At 38.1% G+C, this 17,211-nt stretch overlaps 3 protein-coding genes across 4 annotated transcripts; 1 reads left to right on the top strand and 2 right to left on the bottom strand.

Annotated features, from left to right (window-relative positions):
* Nucleotides 1-262: 262 nt before the first annotated feature.
* LOC114522620 lies at nt 263-1,900 on the bottom strand. The gene is made up of 3 exons (XM_028543353.1): nt 1,350-1,900; nt 827-1,030; nt 263-631 (listed from the first exon to the last, which is right to left on the bottom strand). The coding sequence occupies exons 1-3, from the start codon at nt 1,399-1,401 to the stop codon at nt 387-389; spliced, it is 501 nt and encodes a 166-aa protein (XP_028399154.1). The 5' UTR covers nt 1,402-1,900; the 3' UTR covers nt 263-386.
* Nucleotides 1,901-5,526: 3,626 nt separating this feature from the next.
* LOC114522621 lies at nt 5,527-7,572 on the bottom strand. Its single transcript, XM_028543354.1, has 3 exons — nt 7,266-7,572; nt 6,643-6,840; nt 5,527-5,984 (listed from the first exon to the last, which is right to left on the bottom strand). The coding sequence occupies exons 1-3, from the start codon at nt 7,318-7,320 to the stop codon at nt 5,740-5,742; spliced, it is 498 nt and encodes a 165-aa protein (XP_028399155.1). The 5' UTR covers nt 7,321-7,572; the 3' UTR covers nt 5,527-5,739.
* Nucleotides 7,573-8,853: 1,281 nt separating this feature from the next.
* On the top strand, nt 8,854-17,048 carry LOC114522587 (ras GTPase-activating protein 1-like). Of its 2 annotated transcripts, none has more exons than XM_028543320.1 (25): nt 8,854-9,235; nt 10,452-10,808; nt 10,882-10,999; nt 11,097-11,128; nt 11,222-11,274; nt 11,364-11,433; nt 11,532-11,609; nt 11,779-11,854; nt 12,138-12,288; nt 12,546-12,625; nt 12,739-12,812; nt 12,909-12,990; nt 13,327-13,568; nt 14,034-14,110; nt 14,204-14,325; nt 14,434-14,478; nt 14,753-14,909; nt 14,992-15,134; nt 15,227-15,342; nt 15,671-15,757; nt 15,877-15,944; nt 16,322-16,410; nt 16,521-16,598; nt 16,667-16,789; nt 16,867-17,048. In XM_028543320.1, exons 1-25 carry the CDS (start codon nt 8,877-8,879, stop codon nt 16,954-16,956), a joined length of 2,967 nt encoding a protein of 988 aa, XP_028399121.1. In that variant the 5' UTR covers nt 8,854-8,876; the 3' UTR covers nt 16,957-17,048. The 2 variants fall into 2 exon arrangements, with proteins under 2 accessions (XP_028399121.1, XP_028399120.1); XM_028543319.1 differs by having other exon boundaries at nt 12,135-12,288.
* The last annotated feature ends 163 nt before the right edge of the window (nt 17,049-17,211 follow it).

Here is a 17,211-nt window from a genome sequence, read left to right as displayed (position 1 = left end):
ACATTGCAAGACGAATGAATGATACAAGATTGTTTGACTGTTTCCCCCCGAGATTGACTTTGCTCTAAAGATATCTGCCGGATTCGTGACTAGTACCAGAGCTTTGTTCATACAATTAGATACATCTAAAGATGTATGACAAGCTGTTCCCTGCCTGTTTCTCATAATTTTAGATTCAACAATACTATTGCTGAAGATAGCCATTAACGTTAAAACAAAATTCAATTGCATTCTAGCTGTTTATTTACTTAAATCAAGTCAACATAATTACATTTACACGATAAAATATTACAGTATATAACTGTACTATAAAATACATTCAGTTAAATGAAAAAATGAGGTAATATGAGCTGATAAAATACGAGAATCAGTTTAATGTGCAAGAATTAACAATCTGATTTGTAGACATAAACATCCATACATGTGAATCCATGATTGTTGCTCTCTCTGTAGTTAAAAAGATCTTCACCGTACCAGATTCTGATTTTTTGGCCGCGGTACAAGTAGCGGAGTCCTGGGTCTGAGAATACCAGCTTTGGCGAGTTCCGATAATAGCCAGCCAGGTCGTACCAGCCCCCCGTGCGCAGTGTGACCAAAGTGGGAGATGGATACATGACTATGTTTCTTGTATCTAAAACGTAGAACATTTACATAATATGGTCATAATGGTGCTGACACATTGATGATGGGGTGATAAGCAACTAGCTAGGGCGACAAAGAAAAGACGTTGGCTTTATCAGTATACAGCTAATTAATACTGCACTTTACTGCCGCCGGAATAAGCAACTATTGCCGTCAGCTGGAATAAAGCTCGTTGTGTATCTACCTGTGACAATCATATTTGTTTCGTAGTTTCCTGCAATTGAACATCCCCAACGTGTGTAACTTCCAGGAGAGCATCCAATCCAGCCGTTCCTGTGCACCAGTTTCATAGCAGTGATGAACATACTTGATCCGCGGTATGTGAACTCTCTATAATGATTGTACCTGGCCCCAACACATTTATTAAATGCAATCTTTATCCATCCTCCTTAGAAAAGACAATATTTAACATCCGATGTCAACAAAAGCATACGAGAATAATAAACTGTTCGTTCACTTTGTCTTTTACTGAGTCATTTAGATCTGCGATATGCGTATATATATATATATATATATATATATATATATATATATATATATATATGAAAGTTTAAAACTGGAAAGCATGCTTAACCATAATGTGGCCGAAATTTATTGCTTTACGGAAAATTCCAAGTTTGTCCCGTTTTAAAAAAATTCTAAGCGACTTTCAAGCGATTTTCGCGTGAACACCGATAAACCAGAAGAAAAACAATTTGAATTCTCACCAGACTGAACCATTTGAAAAAGACAGAAACACAAGAGTATTTTCAACAACATTCTTCTTGATTGTTGATCGTTATAGATCGAATTTTACACCTTTTCAATGAAACAACTCGATGTTCACAGTTTAAGCTGATGTGTCGTATGAGTAAGGATGTTTTAAGGTATTGTATTTTATCGCAGCGCTAAGACTTCCTTCAGCATTCTTGGTTATTGTCATTCCATTCTAACTACAGCATTGTTGTTGCATTTTCGATCATCGGGAACGGTGCCATTATAAATAACTGCATCGTAGCTTGCGGCATCTATCGTAAATCATAAATTACTGCATCGATGGTGATTACCAAACAGCATTTATGACGAAAATGTTTCTACCGAACGTTTTACCAAATTCGTTTCGAATTATAAGCTGACACCTTACCAAACTATAATTACTGATTACAATACAATTACTATTCAGTCAATTCAAACCCGTTCATGCAAGATGTGTATACTGCCCCTCCTCTCTCAAAAGAAAATATTCACGAGCACCAATTTAATTTTTATAAAAACACTATATAAAAGATATAGAAGATTGATTGAATTTTGAAGTTTGGCTGTTAATTTGTGTGCATGCTCGGTTTAAAACTCTTGGCTAGAGGACACAACGTCAACGACAACGGATATAAGTATAATTATGCCACCAAACATTTTGCATTTATAATATCACATATGCATAGTTGAGATTGCTAATCGATTATCACTGTTAAGTCCCTGTTGTTACACGGTGCAATTTTTCCTGCAACTTGCAATGCAATTCTTCTTTTGACTAAGCAGTGATTTCTTATCCACTCAGGACACCCTAAGTACCTCATGATCAGACCAGCGAGCTCTGGATCAGACCCTCTCCCTATTCCGTGCAACATCGCAAGATGAATGATACAAGACTGTTTCTCATGCAAGATGCCCCCCTTTTTTTATATCAATTTAGATTCGATAATACAAATTACCTATATGACATAAACGTCAAGACAAAAAGCGATTGCATTGTGGCTGCATGTATTTACCTAAAATCATTAAACTAAAACATAATTACACGACAAACTTTACAGAATATATAACTGAACGATTATGACAAACGTAAAGCAACTATCAATCTTATGTTTCTCTGTAATTTAGCCATGCATGATTTTCAAGCCATCGTTTCCATTAAATCCGGGAGGATGTTGAGAGCAATTTCTATATGCTCGCAACATAAACATAAACATCCATGCAGGTATATCCGTGGTTGTCATGTTCAGTGTAGTTATACAGATCTTCTCCGTACCAAATTCTTATGATTTGCCCGCGGTATAGATCCTGGATCCGAGAAGACAATTTCTCGGGAATTTGGCCCGTAGCCCGGGAGGTCATACCAGCCACCCGAACGCAGGCTAATCAAGGCTGGCGAGGGATAGATGCGTTTGTTCCTTGTGTCTAAAAATTCAAATGAATTTTAATTCAGTTTTCTTATTATAATCTGGTTGCAGATGAGAACGTTTAAGCCTTGGCTTTACTAAACTTCTAAAGGGAGCTCAGTTTCCTTGATGATACCATTATCAGTAAGGTTGGTTTGCACCGTCAAATTTTTAACATTTTAAAACAAGGATTACTTAAGTTACTTTAGCAACGAAACAGCGCTGCGTTGCATCGTTTTGATATTTCTCGCACAAACCTGTAACGATGATATTCGTGGGATATTGATTGTTGCATCCCCATTTTGAACGACCCCAACTGGCGCATCCGATCACCCCTTTTTTGTGAACCATTTTCATGGCTGTAATGAACCTGCTTGGTCCTCTGTAGCGAAACTGCTTGTAATGGCTATTTCTAGCACCAATACAACGGTTTGAGGCAATTTTTCTCCAATACCCTAAAAATTATACATACTTTGATTTCCTTTTTGATTTTAAAAACTTCAAACACAGAGCAAGCGTTCATTGCTTGCATATACATACGTTATTAAAAACCATACGAAATACGGTACTGTAGAAATAATCTAACAGTGCATGCATGCATGCGGTGTATGGTTGCGGTCGATCGATACGGAAACCGCAAGGGAAAAAATACGATCGTGGTTGCCGTTCGCTTCCTAACGGAATGTTATGAACAGCTGAGAACGACAACACAATAATCATATCGAAAACATCTTAAGAAATGTCTGTCAGAGTCAATGAGACCGAGTTTCGACAGAGGTTCAACCGAGTTTTTGACCTAGGTTAACCGCGGTTTTTGTTAGGTTATTTCTGGGCAGTGCTGTAGATGATGAAAAGATGAAACAACAGATCTACCTACCCGCAGACACCATTCCATAGAGAAGAGAGAAGCACAGCAGTACTTTGAGCAACATTTTATTCCAACTAATCGTTTTTCAATAACTTGTTTTAATTCTGATAGACTCCAAAGCCAAAGGTTTTGATGTTCAATCGTTGAGCTGACGTGTGTTATAGCAGTCCTGTGCCTGTGGTGTTGGTATTTAATATTTCTTCAGTGCTACTAACTTCATTTCAATGCATGTGTTCAATGTTATTTCCTTCAGCTCTGTGATTTACATCTGGTTTCAGCAGTGTATTGTGACCAACAAGGGGCAATTTCGTTCTCGACCAATCATTTATGTTCGGCGATTTATCTGTTATCTGTCATTATTTTTGAAGGAAGTATTGTTGCAGGATGGACAAATCGAGATTTTTAAAAACCTGTAATTAGTAACTAGTCATGCCGCACCTGTCATTTTTTGAAGCATAACTTTGTGAATTGTCTTTTTCAACTATGCAAGGAAATGCAATGAAATCACCACAGCTGAAAAGAGCGTACTGAAATTAGTAGAAATGCAGAGTTTGGTTGCGAGATGTTGTAAAATGCGGGAAATATAGCCTTGCATAGTTTCCAAATTTGTATACTTTTTTTACGACAAGTAGACAAGCGGAAATTGTTATCATTTTTGGCCTGAACGTGGTAACAATTTCCGTTTGTTGTAAAAAAGCCTATACAAATTTGCAAACTTCGCAAGGCCATATTTTCCATATTTTACAACATCTCGCAACGAAACTTTGTATTTCTACTAATTTCAGTACGATCTTTTCAGCTGTGGTAAGAGCTAGGTTATTGGTTCGCAGTCACAGCGGTATCGTGCACAAGCACGGGAAATTCACGAACTTCACGAGCTTGTCCTCTCTTTTACATAATATAATTTACAATGGATGCAAGCACAAGCGCTCATTTCACATCAATTTCAAGGCAGGAAATGGAAAAATTACTCGCTAATAAAGACTCGAAAAAAAAAGGAAGAAGTCTACAAAGAACTATTTTTGAAAATTGTTTTGAATATTAACGATTTGTTTATGCTCATGTGCTTGTTTTTCAAAATCCAATTAATAATAAAACAATTATTGAAAAGGCCATCCAAACACGGAAATTTAAAGTTTTAAAAAAATTTAATTTAAATTCAGGCCTTGTCGCCTTGTTATTTTATAAGACAATTACTTATTTTCAACAAGCTGATATCCTTCCAAACTTGTGAAAACGTAGAAAGTGGACTTACTTTGGCGGACTGCATGCTGAAACTCTCGCAACATTCCCGTGTGTTTGGATCAGGCCATCCAAACACGGAAACCATTAAGTAATTGTACATTGTCGCTTAACAAATGCTATTTGGCTTTATTATAAAACAATTACACCACTCGCTCTCGTCGTATATGGCTGATAGCCGACTCCGTGTTACTTTTAACTCGTCTGCTATCAGCTCATATACGACTCGAAAGATGTGATAAATAGATGTAATTGTAAGTAAAAGTGATTCAGGGTTCATTCATTTTGTTATAATTAAATTATGTGAACGTATTACGATTGAGCTGACGTAATACGATTGAAATTTGGTGTATTCAAGCTGCGAGTGTGAAAGACCTTTGTTTTCAGGATAACGGGAACTTTTCATCCAGAGACGGCAGTGATCTTCTTTCACCCTCCTGCAATTACTAGCAATGATTTCTATCCACTCAGGACACCCTAAGTACCTCATGATCAGACCAGTGAGCTCTGGATCAGACCCTCTCCCTATTCCGTGCAACATCGCAAGATGAATGATACAAGACTGTTTCTCATGCAAGATGCCCCCCTTTTTCATATCAATTTAGATTCGATAATACAAATTACCTATATGACATAAACGTCAAGACAAAAAGCGATTGCATTGTGGCTGTATTTACCTAAAATTATTAAACTAAAACATAATTACACGAAAAACTTTACAGAATATATAACTGAACGACTATGACAAACGTAAAGCAACTATCAATCTTATGTTTCTCTATAATTTAGCCATGCATGATTTTCAAGCGATCGTTTCCATTAAATCGGGGAGAATGTTGAGACCAATTTCTATATGCTCGCAACATAAACATATACATCCATGCAGGTATATCCGTGGTTGTCATGTTCAGTGTAGTTATAGAGATCTTCTCCGTACCAAATTCTCATGTTTTGCCCGTTGTATAGATAGCGAAATCCTGGATCCGAGAAAACGATTTCTGGGGAATTTGGCCCGTAGCCCGGGAGGTCGTACCAGCCACCCGAACGCAGGCTAATCAAGGTTGGCGAGGGATAGATGCGTTTGTTCCTTGTGTCTAAGAAGTCAAATAATTTTAATATTAAGGGCCTGTTTGTATGATCCCGCCTAGCCAGGACGGGACAGTTTCTGAGATCCCGCTTGTAATGCAAACACTAATTAGTGTTTATATGACCACTTTTCCATCTCGCGTAGGCGGGATCCCGGCAAGAAGTGCCGGGACCCGCTTAGACGGGACGAGAAATTGCCATGTAAACTCCATCCCACTTGGACGGGATGATTCGCGATAAACATACATTTGGAGCATGTGTATATATTGCATGGCATATTCGTTTTCTACAATAAAACATGCCGTCGAAGGAACCTACACTACAAAATGAACTCCATATAAACACGCCATCCCGCCTGGGCGAGTTTCCCGGCTAAGCGGGATGAAAACATCTCGTCCCGGCTAGACGGGATCATGTAAACAGGGCCTAAATATTCTGGTGGCAGATGAGAACGTTTAACGCAAAATTTCCTCATCAAAAGGAGGAAATGTGCATTTCATTTTTCATCGGAGTTTTCTTTAAGCATTGGCTTTACTAAACATCTAACGCAGTAACTATTGGTTTGCACCGTCAAATTTCTAACATTTTAAAACAAGGATTAATTAAGTTACTTTAGCAACGAAACAGCGCTGCGTTTCATCGTTTTGATATTTCTCGCACACAAACCTGTAACGATAATATTCGTGGGATATTGATTGTTGCATCCCCATTTTGAACGACCCCAACTGGCGCATCCGATCACCCCTTTTTTGTGAACCATTTTCATGGCTGTAATGAACTTGCTTGGTCCTCTGTAGCGAAACTGCTTGTAATGGCTACTTTTTGCTCCAATACAACGGTTTGAGGCAATTTTTTTCCAATACCCTAAAAATTATACATACTTTGTCCTTTTTGATTTTAAAAACTTCAAACACAGAGCAAGCGTTCATTGCTTGCATTTACATACGTTATTAAAAACCATACGAAATGCAGTACTGTATAGAAATAATCTAACAGTGCATGCATGCATGCATGCGGTGTATGGTTGCGGTCGACCGATACGGAAACCGCAAGGGAAAAAATACGATCGCGGTTGCCGTTCGCTTCCAAACGGAATGTTATGAACAGCTGAGAACGACAACACAATAATCATATCGAAAACATCTTAAGAAATATCTGTCAGAGTCAATGAGACCGAGTTTCGACAGAGGTTCAACCGAGTTTTTGACCTAGGTTAACCGCGGTTTTTGTTAGGTTATTTCTGGGCAGTGCTGTAGATGATGAAAAGACGAAACAACAGATCTACCTACCCGCAGACACCATTCCATAGAGAAGAGAGAAGCACAGCAGTATTTTGAGCAACATTTTATTCCAACTGGTCGTTTTTCAATAACTTGTTTGAATGATAAACTCCAAAGCCAAAGGCAAAGGTTTTGATGTTCAATCGTTGAGCTGACGTGTGTTATGAAAATATTCTTCGGTGTTCTACTGAAATAATATTTCTTTTGTGTGTCTTCCTTCAGCTCTATAATTTACATCCCGTTTCAGCAGTGCATTGTCCTCTCGTGCCTACATCATGTGTTTGATTGAAGTTCAAATGACGCTAATGAAAATAGATGATATGTAATGTAAATAGGGACTTAACATAAGCAAGCGACGATAATTTATTGGAAACTTGTAAAGAGACGTCTATTTAACTGAGCTATTACTTGAAATTCTCTGAACCACTGCAATAATGCACCCATGAACCAGGCATCGTATTTGAATCGAATTGTTAAACTTTGGGACTGAGCGGTGTCTTTCTCCTTCAACTCTGCAGTCTTAGAAAAAAATTACACTCGCCTATATTGAAAATTACGTTTGGCTTTAAATACAATCTTCATGCATACACATAAATCCAATTCAGTATCATCCTGTTTGATGTAATTGGTATGACTTATGAACCGAGAAACTAAATTATATTACTTCATTTGTATTCATTCTGTTGTAGCATTTTATACCACAGTAATTACTGGCCAATATTTTACGCATTTCTAAATTTGTGTCGAGATCCTTATTTTTGAACTACAAATCTGAAATCTACAATACAGGAACGCTAGAAGTCGACGAGTTTCAATGAAAACACAAATTAACGTCTTACGAAAAATCTTTCCTTCTATCAGGCTTTCTCTTGCTCTCCTATAGCGTCCCTGCTATAATATCCTCAGGAATTATATATATTTTCCTCTGAGGAAATTATTGATGATATTGATTGCTATGTATCTGGTCAATGTCATGCAAAAGGCGGTGCTGTTGAAAGTGAATAGCCTGGGTTTTGTATTGTAATGTCATCGGGTTGTACCTTGCTAAACAGCATGTCAATATTTTTTAACTATACTGACCACCATTAATTGTACACATATCTTCAAAGTTAAACCTCATCCAGGTTCTTAGCTATTGACCTACCGGGTAAAGGGAGTTTTTCCCTGAAAAATGAAAAGGACAACAAGAGAAGGCGGATTTTTAACCCAATGCAAGTCGGGCAAGATATGAAAATGTTGAATTGAAATGCCTCTAAGCCTAGTTTCCATTAGTCGCCACTGTCGCTGCCTGCAGGTACAGTGGACCTGTCAGCAACAAGCGGTACGTGGGGGAAAAGTCTATGTTTAACTGTGGCGTAGCCACCTTGACGATTTAGTCCATATATGCAAATTTTAAAGGTTTTTTAGTGAGAAGACTAAGTGCACTAGAGGGCAGGAAGTCTGAGGAAGACTAGGGAGCCCTAATGATGACTGAGGAAGACTAGGGAGCTCTAATGATGACTGAGGAAGACTAGGGAGTTTCAAAAATGGGCGAGGAAGGCTAAAGAGCGGGAAGGCTGAGGAAGGATACGGGAAGCTTTAATGATGACTGAAGAAGGCTAAGACGTACGAGGAATAGCTATGAGAAGAGCTGGGGATACCAAGCTTAGTGTTCACGCGTGTCCGTCGAAAACGCAAAGCGTGACCGTGAATTCTGGAGAACGGTCGAAAGGTTGTGGTCTACTAGTAACGGTTACTTGGGCTAGCTGTGCCGCGGGAGCGATATTGCGTAACTTCTTCGGCTGTCGTTCAAAGTTGTTCATGACATGGAAGTCGGGTTTGGCTATGGCAAGAAGAGACGAACTTTGGGACGCTAATCGTGAACGAGATAGCATACATGTCTACGTGGAATGCGAAGAAAACGATGGTTACGAGGACGAACTTGATTTTGAGGAAGAGATCCCTTTAGATCTCTCTTCGTTGGCTCCAACAGACGAATGGTAGGTTGTGTTTACAACCAAATATGTGCCGTTTTTAGAATAACTGCTGTTTGTAGTTTAACCACACAAAATCGGATAATTTTAGCTTAAGAAGTTAAGTGTATATAGCATTCAAAGCTTGAAAGCAATATAAAAGACAGCCAAGCTTCGGGCATTGAGCATTATAAATGCTTGTTTTTACGAGTGAGTCAAATTGTCATGACAGCTTGTGACAGGAAATTATTACAACTATAAGTTCGCGTACTTTATATGTTCGTTTTGATGAGATCTGTGCACGAAGCTTGAGAAATATCGTATCTGAATGGGAGGATGGACGTCAAGGAAAAAGGATATAAGAGCATAAACAACTAAAACAAGAGCACGTTTATTTTCGCGCTTGTCAACAACAAGCTTGTTACAAATTGAGTGTCATCTAAAGTTGCAATACCATTGTATTCAAAGGTCCTATTTTATGTACATTTTGTTCAATATGAACAAGTGTAATCTTTATACTTCAAGCTAACGCAAAAGGATTGTTTACGTGTTAAAATAACTGAGATGAACCCCGATTTTGACACCCAAACACATCAGCTATATAAAACGCTAGCGAAAGACTCGAACCACAGTTTGGGTGTTCCTGAAAATTGTTTACTTTTGTATTAAAAATAGCAGAAATATTGCGAAATTTTGACAAACGTTTAGCTTTTAAGTCTGAGTGGTTATTTGTTTTAAATTCGGGATGCAGGACCGTAATTTACATATGTAGGTTTTACAATAGACTGGTCGGTTGCTCTGTTTCGTGTGATCATCTTTTTCCCCATTTCCGTTTTCAAATGTGCGAGAAGAGGAAGTGGCTTTGTGTGGCCTAATTTAGGGTCTGGGTGGCCTACAAGGCACACTTTTTAACAATTAACAATCTAAACAATTGTTGGTTTCTTGTTGGTAAAAACGTATCATATTAGCCCAGCAATTTGCACATAAATGCTATAGTTACTTTAGAATTTCACTTTGTCCAGAAACATCAAAATGTATTACTTGTCTTTGAACAATCTTGCCCACAAACACTGCATTTTTTTGGGCCAGCACAACCAACCTGTTGAGCTATTTAGTTCCTGAAGAACTTGGTTGTGTCCCGTTTTGTAATTCATTCTGTTCAGTGGAAAATAATTTCAATTGTGTGTGGTGGTTACTGCAAATAGACAAGTGCTAATCAATATTTTTTCCTGTTTATTATCAGTTGGTATCATGGAGTACTTGACCGCAAAACATCTGAGGAACGTCTTAATAACCAGGGCAAACCTGGAAGTTATCTGGTCCGAAAGAGCGAGAGGAAACACGGACAGTATTCTCTTTCATATCTTGGTCTCAATGGCATCAGTCATTTTAGCATCACAGCTTTATTTGGTGACTACTACATTGGAGGCAGACAATTTGAAAAATTACGAGATTTGATAGGATACTACACAAAGTACTCATCTTTACTGAAAGATGAGAGACTTGAGTATCCAGTTCAGCCCCCAGAACCTGTATCACTTTCAACGCGCATGGTTGCCAAACACGCATACCTTAAACCACCCGGAACTGAGGCATTAAGGTGACAGAGAACATATCAATACTTCTTTCGTTTCTCTTTGTATTTATAGACATTATACTTCTGTTTATTCCAGCTTCTCCCCAGGTGATGTATTTGTGATTGAGGACATTGTTAATATATCTTGGTTCTGGGGAAGACTGCAAAGAACTGGAGAACAAGGCATGATTCCTCGAGCTTACGTTGTTGACGCGGTGGGTTCAGAGAAACAATTTACTGTATATTTCAACACCTATTTTTGCCACTGTGTATATACCGGCCATGCCTAAAGTTTTTTCTCTTCAATTTTAGCCAGAAGACCTCAGTCCTCATGCTGGCAAACCGTAAGTGAACAAACAATTTTGTATTTATCATCAAATATTCAATTAATCTTGAAGACTTTATTTTTTGAAACTGGCTGATTTTTCATTTTATAGATGGTTTTATGACAATTTATCGAAGGATCAAGCAAATGAACTATTGATGAATGGTATGTTTTGTAGCTAGCCTTATCCAGCTAATAAGTAAATCCTGGTAAACACTTTATTTGTATGGTGATTTTCTTGTAAATTATTGCAGAAGGTGTAGTTGGAAGCTTTCTTGTTCGGCCAAGTTCTGGGAGACTTGGTGATTACTCATTATCAGTTAGGTGAGAAAATCTCACTTCATAATATTCTTTATGCTTTATCAGTTTATCAAGTATCAACACAACTTTAGTTGCATGAACACTCTCTTTTGCTTTTTTAGGGATGACAATGGCATATCGCGATTCCTAATCAAAAAACAAGGTCTCCAATATCTGTTTGGTGGGCGGTTATTTGAGGAGTAAGTATTGGAGGAAATGCTGGACAAATTTCGACAAAGAATTCAGTGCATCACCCATCAACAGTGCCAAACTGGGTGCTCTTACCTAGTTATCCAGTGAAGATTCTCATGTTTTCAGTATAAAGAAATATGAACAGTTATGAACTGTTTTTTTACTATGTTTTTCTAGCTTAGAAAGCATAATTGAGCGATACAAAAAGGAATTTATTGAACAAGGCTTGTCACTTGGTAATCCTGTAGCAAGGGTAAGAAAATCTTTTTGGAAATTGATGGAACTATAGTTTTCACACGGGACTTTCGTTACTCCGCACAGTACAGTCAACTAGTGTAAATAACAGTTAGTTTAGACCTCGTTCAACCCATCAACGTTCACTATCTTTTGAACGGAAAGTTAACTACTGCCCGGAGAAGATCTTTAAGCAAGCAGACTTGTGAGTGTGACTGATTTCACAGTGTCCTTGAGCCATACTCTACGTTTCTTCATATTTTGATTTAATCGTTTTTCTGAATGATGAAAATTTTCAGCAGGAGTCAACTCCTCCGCCAACACCAACCTCTCTCACTGGTCTTCGTGACTTGAACGTGAACGAGGATGCCCCGACCACGCCAACCTACGAGACTCCTATCGTTGATTCCAACGTTGGAAAGATCGTGAAATCCGGTTTCCTTGTTAAAAAAGGTGAGATTGAAGCGAGCCATTCTATCATATATGTTTAACGAGAAGTTAACGATATTTAATCTGGAAACAGATTTTGCAAATGTGTTTGGAAATTGTAGAATGTATTGCATGCAGTAATCTGTTGATTTGTGCCTGAACTACCTGAAAAAGGTGGTGGTGGTCCATTGTTGATAGTATTCTCTACAACAGGCTATTGCGACAAAAGGCCACTCGTTCCCTATCTCAAATTATTAATATTTCTATGTTCAACTTACCAGGTACTAGCAAGAAATGGAAAAGTATGTACTTCATTCTTAATGGTGAGGACGAACAATTGCTGTTTTATGAACATCAAACGGTAGGAATCTTTCAGTTATACCTGACATTAACAAAACGTGGTGCCTTTTTGAACAAACCGAAAATAACAAGCTAAATTTAGCAGCCTCAAACGTTTCCAATTCAATTTCGCAGAGAACTCGACCTAAAGGCATGATAGATCTCACTTACTCAACCGTGTATGAAGTTCACGAGAGTCTTTTTGGAAGGTACTGGGACTGTGTATAATGGAATACTTTTTTTAGTTGAAACTACTGACTAGACGCTCTTTCTCGAGGTTTTTAAATATGAAATATTCGTTTCAGGCCTAATTGCTTCCAGATAGCCGTGCGTTTTGGAGACACTCAAATGTTTTATTTGTGTGCTGACACTTCAGATGAAGCAAACGTAAGTTAATCTGAGCTGCAGTTTTCTTCCTTTGATTGATGGAAAATAGCAAATAGTTATGGATATATTTGATGTATTTGTGTCCTTTTTTCAACATGCGTAACTTTTTCGCTCGTTCACATCTTTCAAAAGATGAAAATCGCTTCTGATTCGGCAGCAAAAATTGCCAGTTGAAACTAATTCGGAGGGTATTTTTATTTGGAGTTAGCTACGATGTAAATTATCCTAAATATAGTTTAGAGTCTTATACAAGCCTGAACTACCTGAAAATAGTTAAAATTAATGTCTGCGACTGAGGTTTTTGGCGGGAAATTTCATCCCTTCATTTTCCGTTAGGACTGGATTCAAGTTATTCGCAAGTTCTGCAGCAAAACAAGATGGACCGCGACTCAAGTCATGGCGAGCTCGGACGTGAAACAACTTAGGGGTCTGGAGCTGAATATAATCGAAGCTCATAATTTACCCGGCAGTAAGTCACATCATCCCTATTGCATCGTCTCTCTCAACGAAGTGCGCATGTCAAGAACGTCGGTTATGGAAGGCGAGAATCCTGTTTGGAATGAAGAATTTAAATTCAAGTTAGTCTGAATCTTCAGAAAGAACAATTTAGAACTGATAGAGCTATCTCGTATGAAGAAGTTTACTGGTTTCCTCCTGTAGTAACACTGGATCAATAAGAGATGATCCTTACTGGACATCTAGGAAGAACAGTATAGAACTGATAGAGTTATCCAGTATAAATAAAGTTAGTTTAGTTTAGGTTTCCTCCTGTAGTAACACTGGATCAATAAGAGATGATCGTTACTGGACATCTAGGAAGAACAGTATAGAACTGATAGAGTTATCCAGTATAAATAAAGTTAGTTTAGTTTAGGTTTCCTCCTGTAGTAACACTGGATCAATAAGAGATGATCCTTACTGGACCTCTAGGAAGAACAGTTTAGAACTGATAGAGCTATCCAGTGTAAATAAAGTTAGTTTAGTTTAGGTTTCCTCCTGTAGTAACACTGGATGATTCTTACTGGAGCTTTTCTTCAATCTAGTGACATACCAGAGGACATTGTCTCCTTCACCGTTGCTATCTGTCACAGGAACAAACGCTCAAAAGATCAGGACATAGGTAGGAGGTTTGACAACGTTTTATATACTATACACTGTAGCCGAATTATATCACCAATACGTGTATCTGACATGAAGTATGCGATATTTTCAGCCTCCGTGAGTGTAGCTCTTCAAATACTTAAAAAAGGTGAGGTTGTTGATGATTGGTTTCAACTCCGCCCTTCTCACTCAAGAACTGAGGCGGGTACATTAAGGATAAAGGCGAGATATATGGTAGGTCCTACATACCTAAATTGTCAGTGAATTCGTACACTATACTGAATATTCCATTTCTTGAAGACAGTAAAATGTTCCATAATATTAATGTTCCATATTTTTCAGCATGAAATGATTATGCCCGTGGAAGAGTATTCCGGTTTGAAAGAGGTATGTGTCAAATACTATACCCTAGGCCTTTAGGGAAAGTCCTTTATGAAGCTTTGGAAAAGCGGGTACTAAGGTATACAATCTTTATAAAAGCAAGAAAACTCATGCATGAAAAATGAAAGATGTGACTCCTTCTTTAGCTGACTTATTCAACACGGCCGGTTGCCCATTTTTGCGGTAACAAATTTATGTAAGGAAATTTCTTAACAGCCACGTACTGTACTTGAAAGGACTTGTCACTCCCAGATAGCGAAGTGATTTTGTTATCTTTTAGATCCTCCTCAAAGAGGATGTGCAATGTGTGGTCTCTTTGATGGAGGTTTGTAAGGACAGAGATACTCTTGCCTCGAGAATACTGAACGTGTTCCGTCATCAGAGGGAACATCATAATCTGCTACGAAGACTCACGGAAAGAGAAATCGAAAACGAAGGTGTGATAACAAAGATATGTGCTCGAATGACATCATAAAATCCCAGCGCAGTGACGTCATTTATAGTGTATTCTTCCCGCAGATAACGTGGCGACCTTATTCCGGGGTACTTCAGCCGCGACAAGTCTCATGGATCAGTATATGAAGATGGTTGCCGTGCAGTATGTACAGTATACCCTCAGAGATGTCGTTGTTAGAATTATGGAATGTAAACACTCTTGTGAGGTGAGAATCTTATATGAAGTCACATGTTGCATTGCGTCACTTATGACGAAGTCAAAACACTTCCAACCCGTCTCGTCCATTTATTTTTAAAGATAAACCCAGCAAGACTTGGCAAAGATGAAAACGCTGTTAGTAATTTGACTTCGTTGATAGAATTCCTGGACGAAGCTTTGGACTCCATTGTAAACTCTGTTGATAAATGTCCTGAGTAAGTGTTTTCAATATCTTTTGTTTGGGGAAACGTAGGAATAAAGAGTTTATTGATGACCTTTTGAAATTAGACGTTTGGCTTCCCTGAGACGTTTTACTCAAACACGTGGGAAGTTCGTACTCCAGATATAATAGACCTTTCTCATAATGACGTCGAACGCGGGAAGTCTCGTTACAATAAGTTTGATTGGCTCGTTAGTTTTTTCGGAGCCTATCAAACTTCGTGTAACACCAGGCTTTCCTCGTTGACGTCATTATAAGAAAGGCTTATACGAAGCTCGATGGTTCCAACTGTATTACAGTAACCAGGGATATTCTTTGTGTAGGCTGTTGCGATATTTGTTCGGATGTTTGCAATCGAGTGTTAAGGCAAAATGGCCGGACAAGGAAACGTTACGGACACGGGTAGTCAGGTATATTCTGAGATCTTCTTTGTGCTTCTTTTTGAAAAGTGTTTGCGGGGATTACAATATGCCAAAATATCAAATCCAGCTGCTTTTTAAATATTTTTTTCTTCTTGAATTTCTTTCAGCGCGTTTCTCTTTCTTCGTTGTTTCTGTCCTGCTATCATGAACCCACGAATATGCAACATGATGTCAGGTATCTTTTCGTTTCTATCATACAAGAAATAAGACTTAGGCCCGGATCAAACTAGGACGCAAGTCCATTGCAAGTTTTTGATTGTGCTTGCTTGTACCTCGTTTAACCGTCTACTTGTGATGACTTGTGATGACTTGCGTTGACTTGCGTTGACTTGTTTATCGTTTGACCAGTCTTCCGCAAATCACAGGAAGTAAACTTGCGATGGACTTGCGTGCTCGTTTGAGTCGGGTTTTACTTCAGAATGGAGCCTAAACTAATCTATTTACACTGGCTCTAAAAGTTCTGAATTGACTGTATTGGTGCATTTTATCATAGCAGTAAACAGTGGATCATCTGTTTCCTAAAAGGGTTTCTTAAATGATGTTTTCTTGCAGACACACCTTCACCAATGGCAAGTAGGACATTAACCATGGTAGCAAAATGTTTGCAAAATCTAGCTAACTTAATAGAATTTGGTGCCAAGGTATTTTGTGTTTTGTTTTTCAGTGACTATTGAATACTATAATTGTGGTATTAAAAAAGCCTCACCTATTTATAATGAGAAAAATTACAAAATTTATTGCTTTTACACAGGAGCCATACATGATCCCACTCAATCCTTTTATTCAAAAGAACAAACCACGACTCGTCAACTTCATCGACAAATTATCGGTAGGTTTCTTGCTGAAGTTCTTCACATACACAAAGTGTTCAAACTCGAATGAAATCTTTATTTTTAGAGTATCTCAGTTTGCCCGCCAACAAATGAACAAGTAACTTCTGACCTGGCAAGAAACTTAGCTTTTCTTCATGACAAATGCGTCACACATTCTCAAGCTTTAAAAGAACTGGCACAGAATACTGTAAGCTAATTCGTAACATTGTTTACTTTTAATTATTCCTGATTTAGATCGCTCAATGTTTCGTCTTTCCATTTTAGCCACCGTTACGGAACTTGCTCAATGTCACAGAAAATATTTCAAACAAAGCAAAAGTATATGTCAGTTCTCGGGTGTCCTATGCTGATTAGCGCTAAGAGCACCATTTTCAATCTTTGGAACATTTAGAATTGTAAATAAGAGGAAATTAGATTACAAATGAAATACATTTTATTTATCAGAATATACATCTCCGGAAAATACTTGTTTCGAGTTAATTTGAGCAGGAAACCGGTATAAAATATTGTTAATTCTTAACTCAACCTATATTAGCTTATTTAGCCTCAAGATCGGCGGCATTAATACATATGTGGTTTTTGGGAGAAAGTAGGGCAAAAACGGCCCAG

The sequence above is a fragment of the Dendronephthya gigantea genome, unplaced genomic scaffold (genome assembly GCF_004324835.1).
Source record: "Dendronephthya gigantea isolate DGI-Jeju-01 unplaced genomic scaffold, DenGig_1.0 000023F, whole genome shotgun sequence".
NCBI classification, from domain to species: Eukaryota; Metazoa; Cnidaria; class Anthozoa; order Malacalcyonacea; family Nephtheidae; genus Dendronephthya; species Dendronephthya gigantea.
The sequence above is the reverse complement of the archived record's forward strand: the minus strand, read 5'-3'. Positions and strand labels throughout refer to the sequence as shown.

Bases quoted from the DNA above. Each gene is read 5' to 3' on its own strand.
- LOC114522620 (XM_028543353.1), bottom strand. From the start codon at position 1,401: ATGTTGTTGAAAATACTCTTGTGTTTCTGTCTTTTTCAAATGGTTCAG. The intron at 1,031-1,349 runs GTGAGAATTCAA...GTCTTTTCTAAG, and splicing joins TTTTCAAATGGTTCAGTCTG to GAGGATGGATAAAGATTGCA. The intron at 632-826 runs GTAGATACACAA...TCTACGTTTTAG, and splicing joins AACAAATATGATTGTCACAG to ATACAAGAAACATAGTCATG.
- LOC114522621 (XM_028543354.1), bottom strand. From the start codon at position 7,320: ATGTTGCTCAAAATACTGCTGTGCTTCTCTCTTCTCTATGGAATGGTG. The intron at 6,841-7,265 runs GTAGGTAGATCT...TATAATTTTTAG, and splicing joins CTATGGAATGGTGTCTGCGG to GGTATTGGAAAAAAATTGCC. The intron at 5,985-6,642 runs GTTTGTGTGCGA...TTGACTTCTTAG, and splicing joins CACGAATATTATCGTTACAG to ACACAAGGAACAAACGCATC.
- LOC114522587 (XM_028543319.1), top strand. From the start codon at position 8,877: ATGAGAAGAGCTGGGGATACCAAGCTTAGTGTTCACGCGTGTCCGTCG. The intron at 11,275-11,363 runs GTATGTTTTGTA...AAATTATTGCAG, and splicing joins AAATGAACTATTGATGAATG to AAGGTGTAGTTGGAAGCTTT. The intron at 14,326-14,433 runs GTAGGTCCTACA...CATATTTTTCAG, and splicing joins GGATAAAGGCGAGATATATG to CATGAAATGATTATGCCCGT.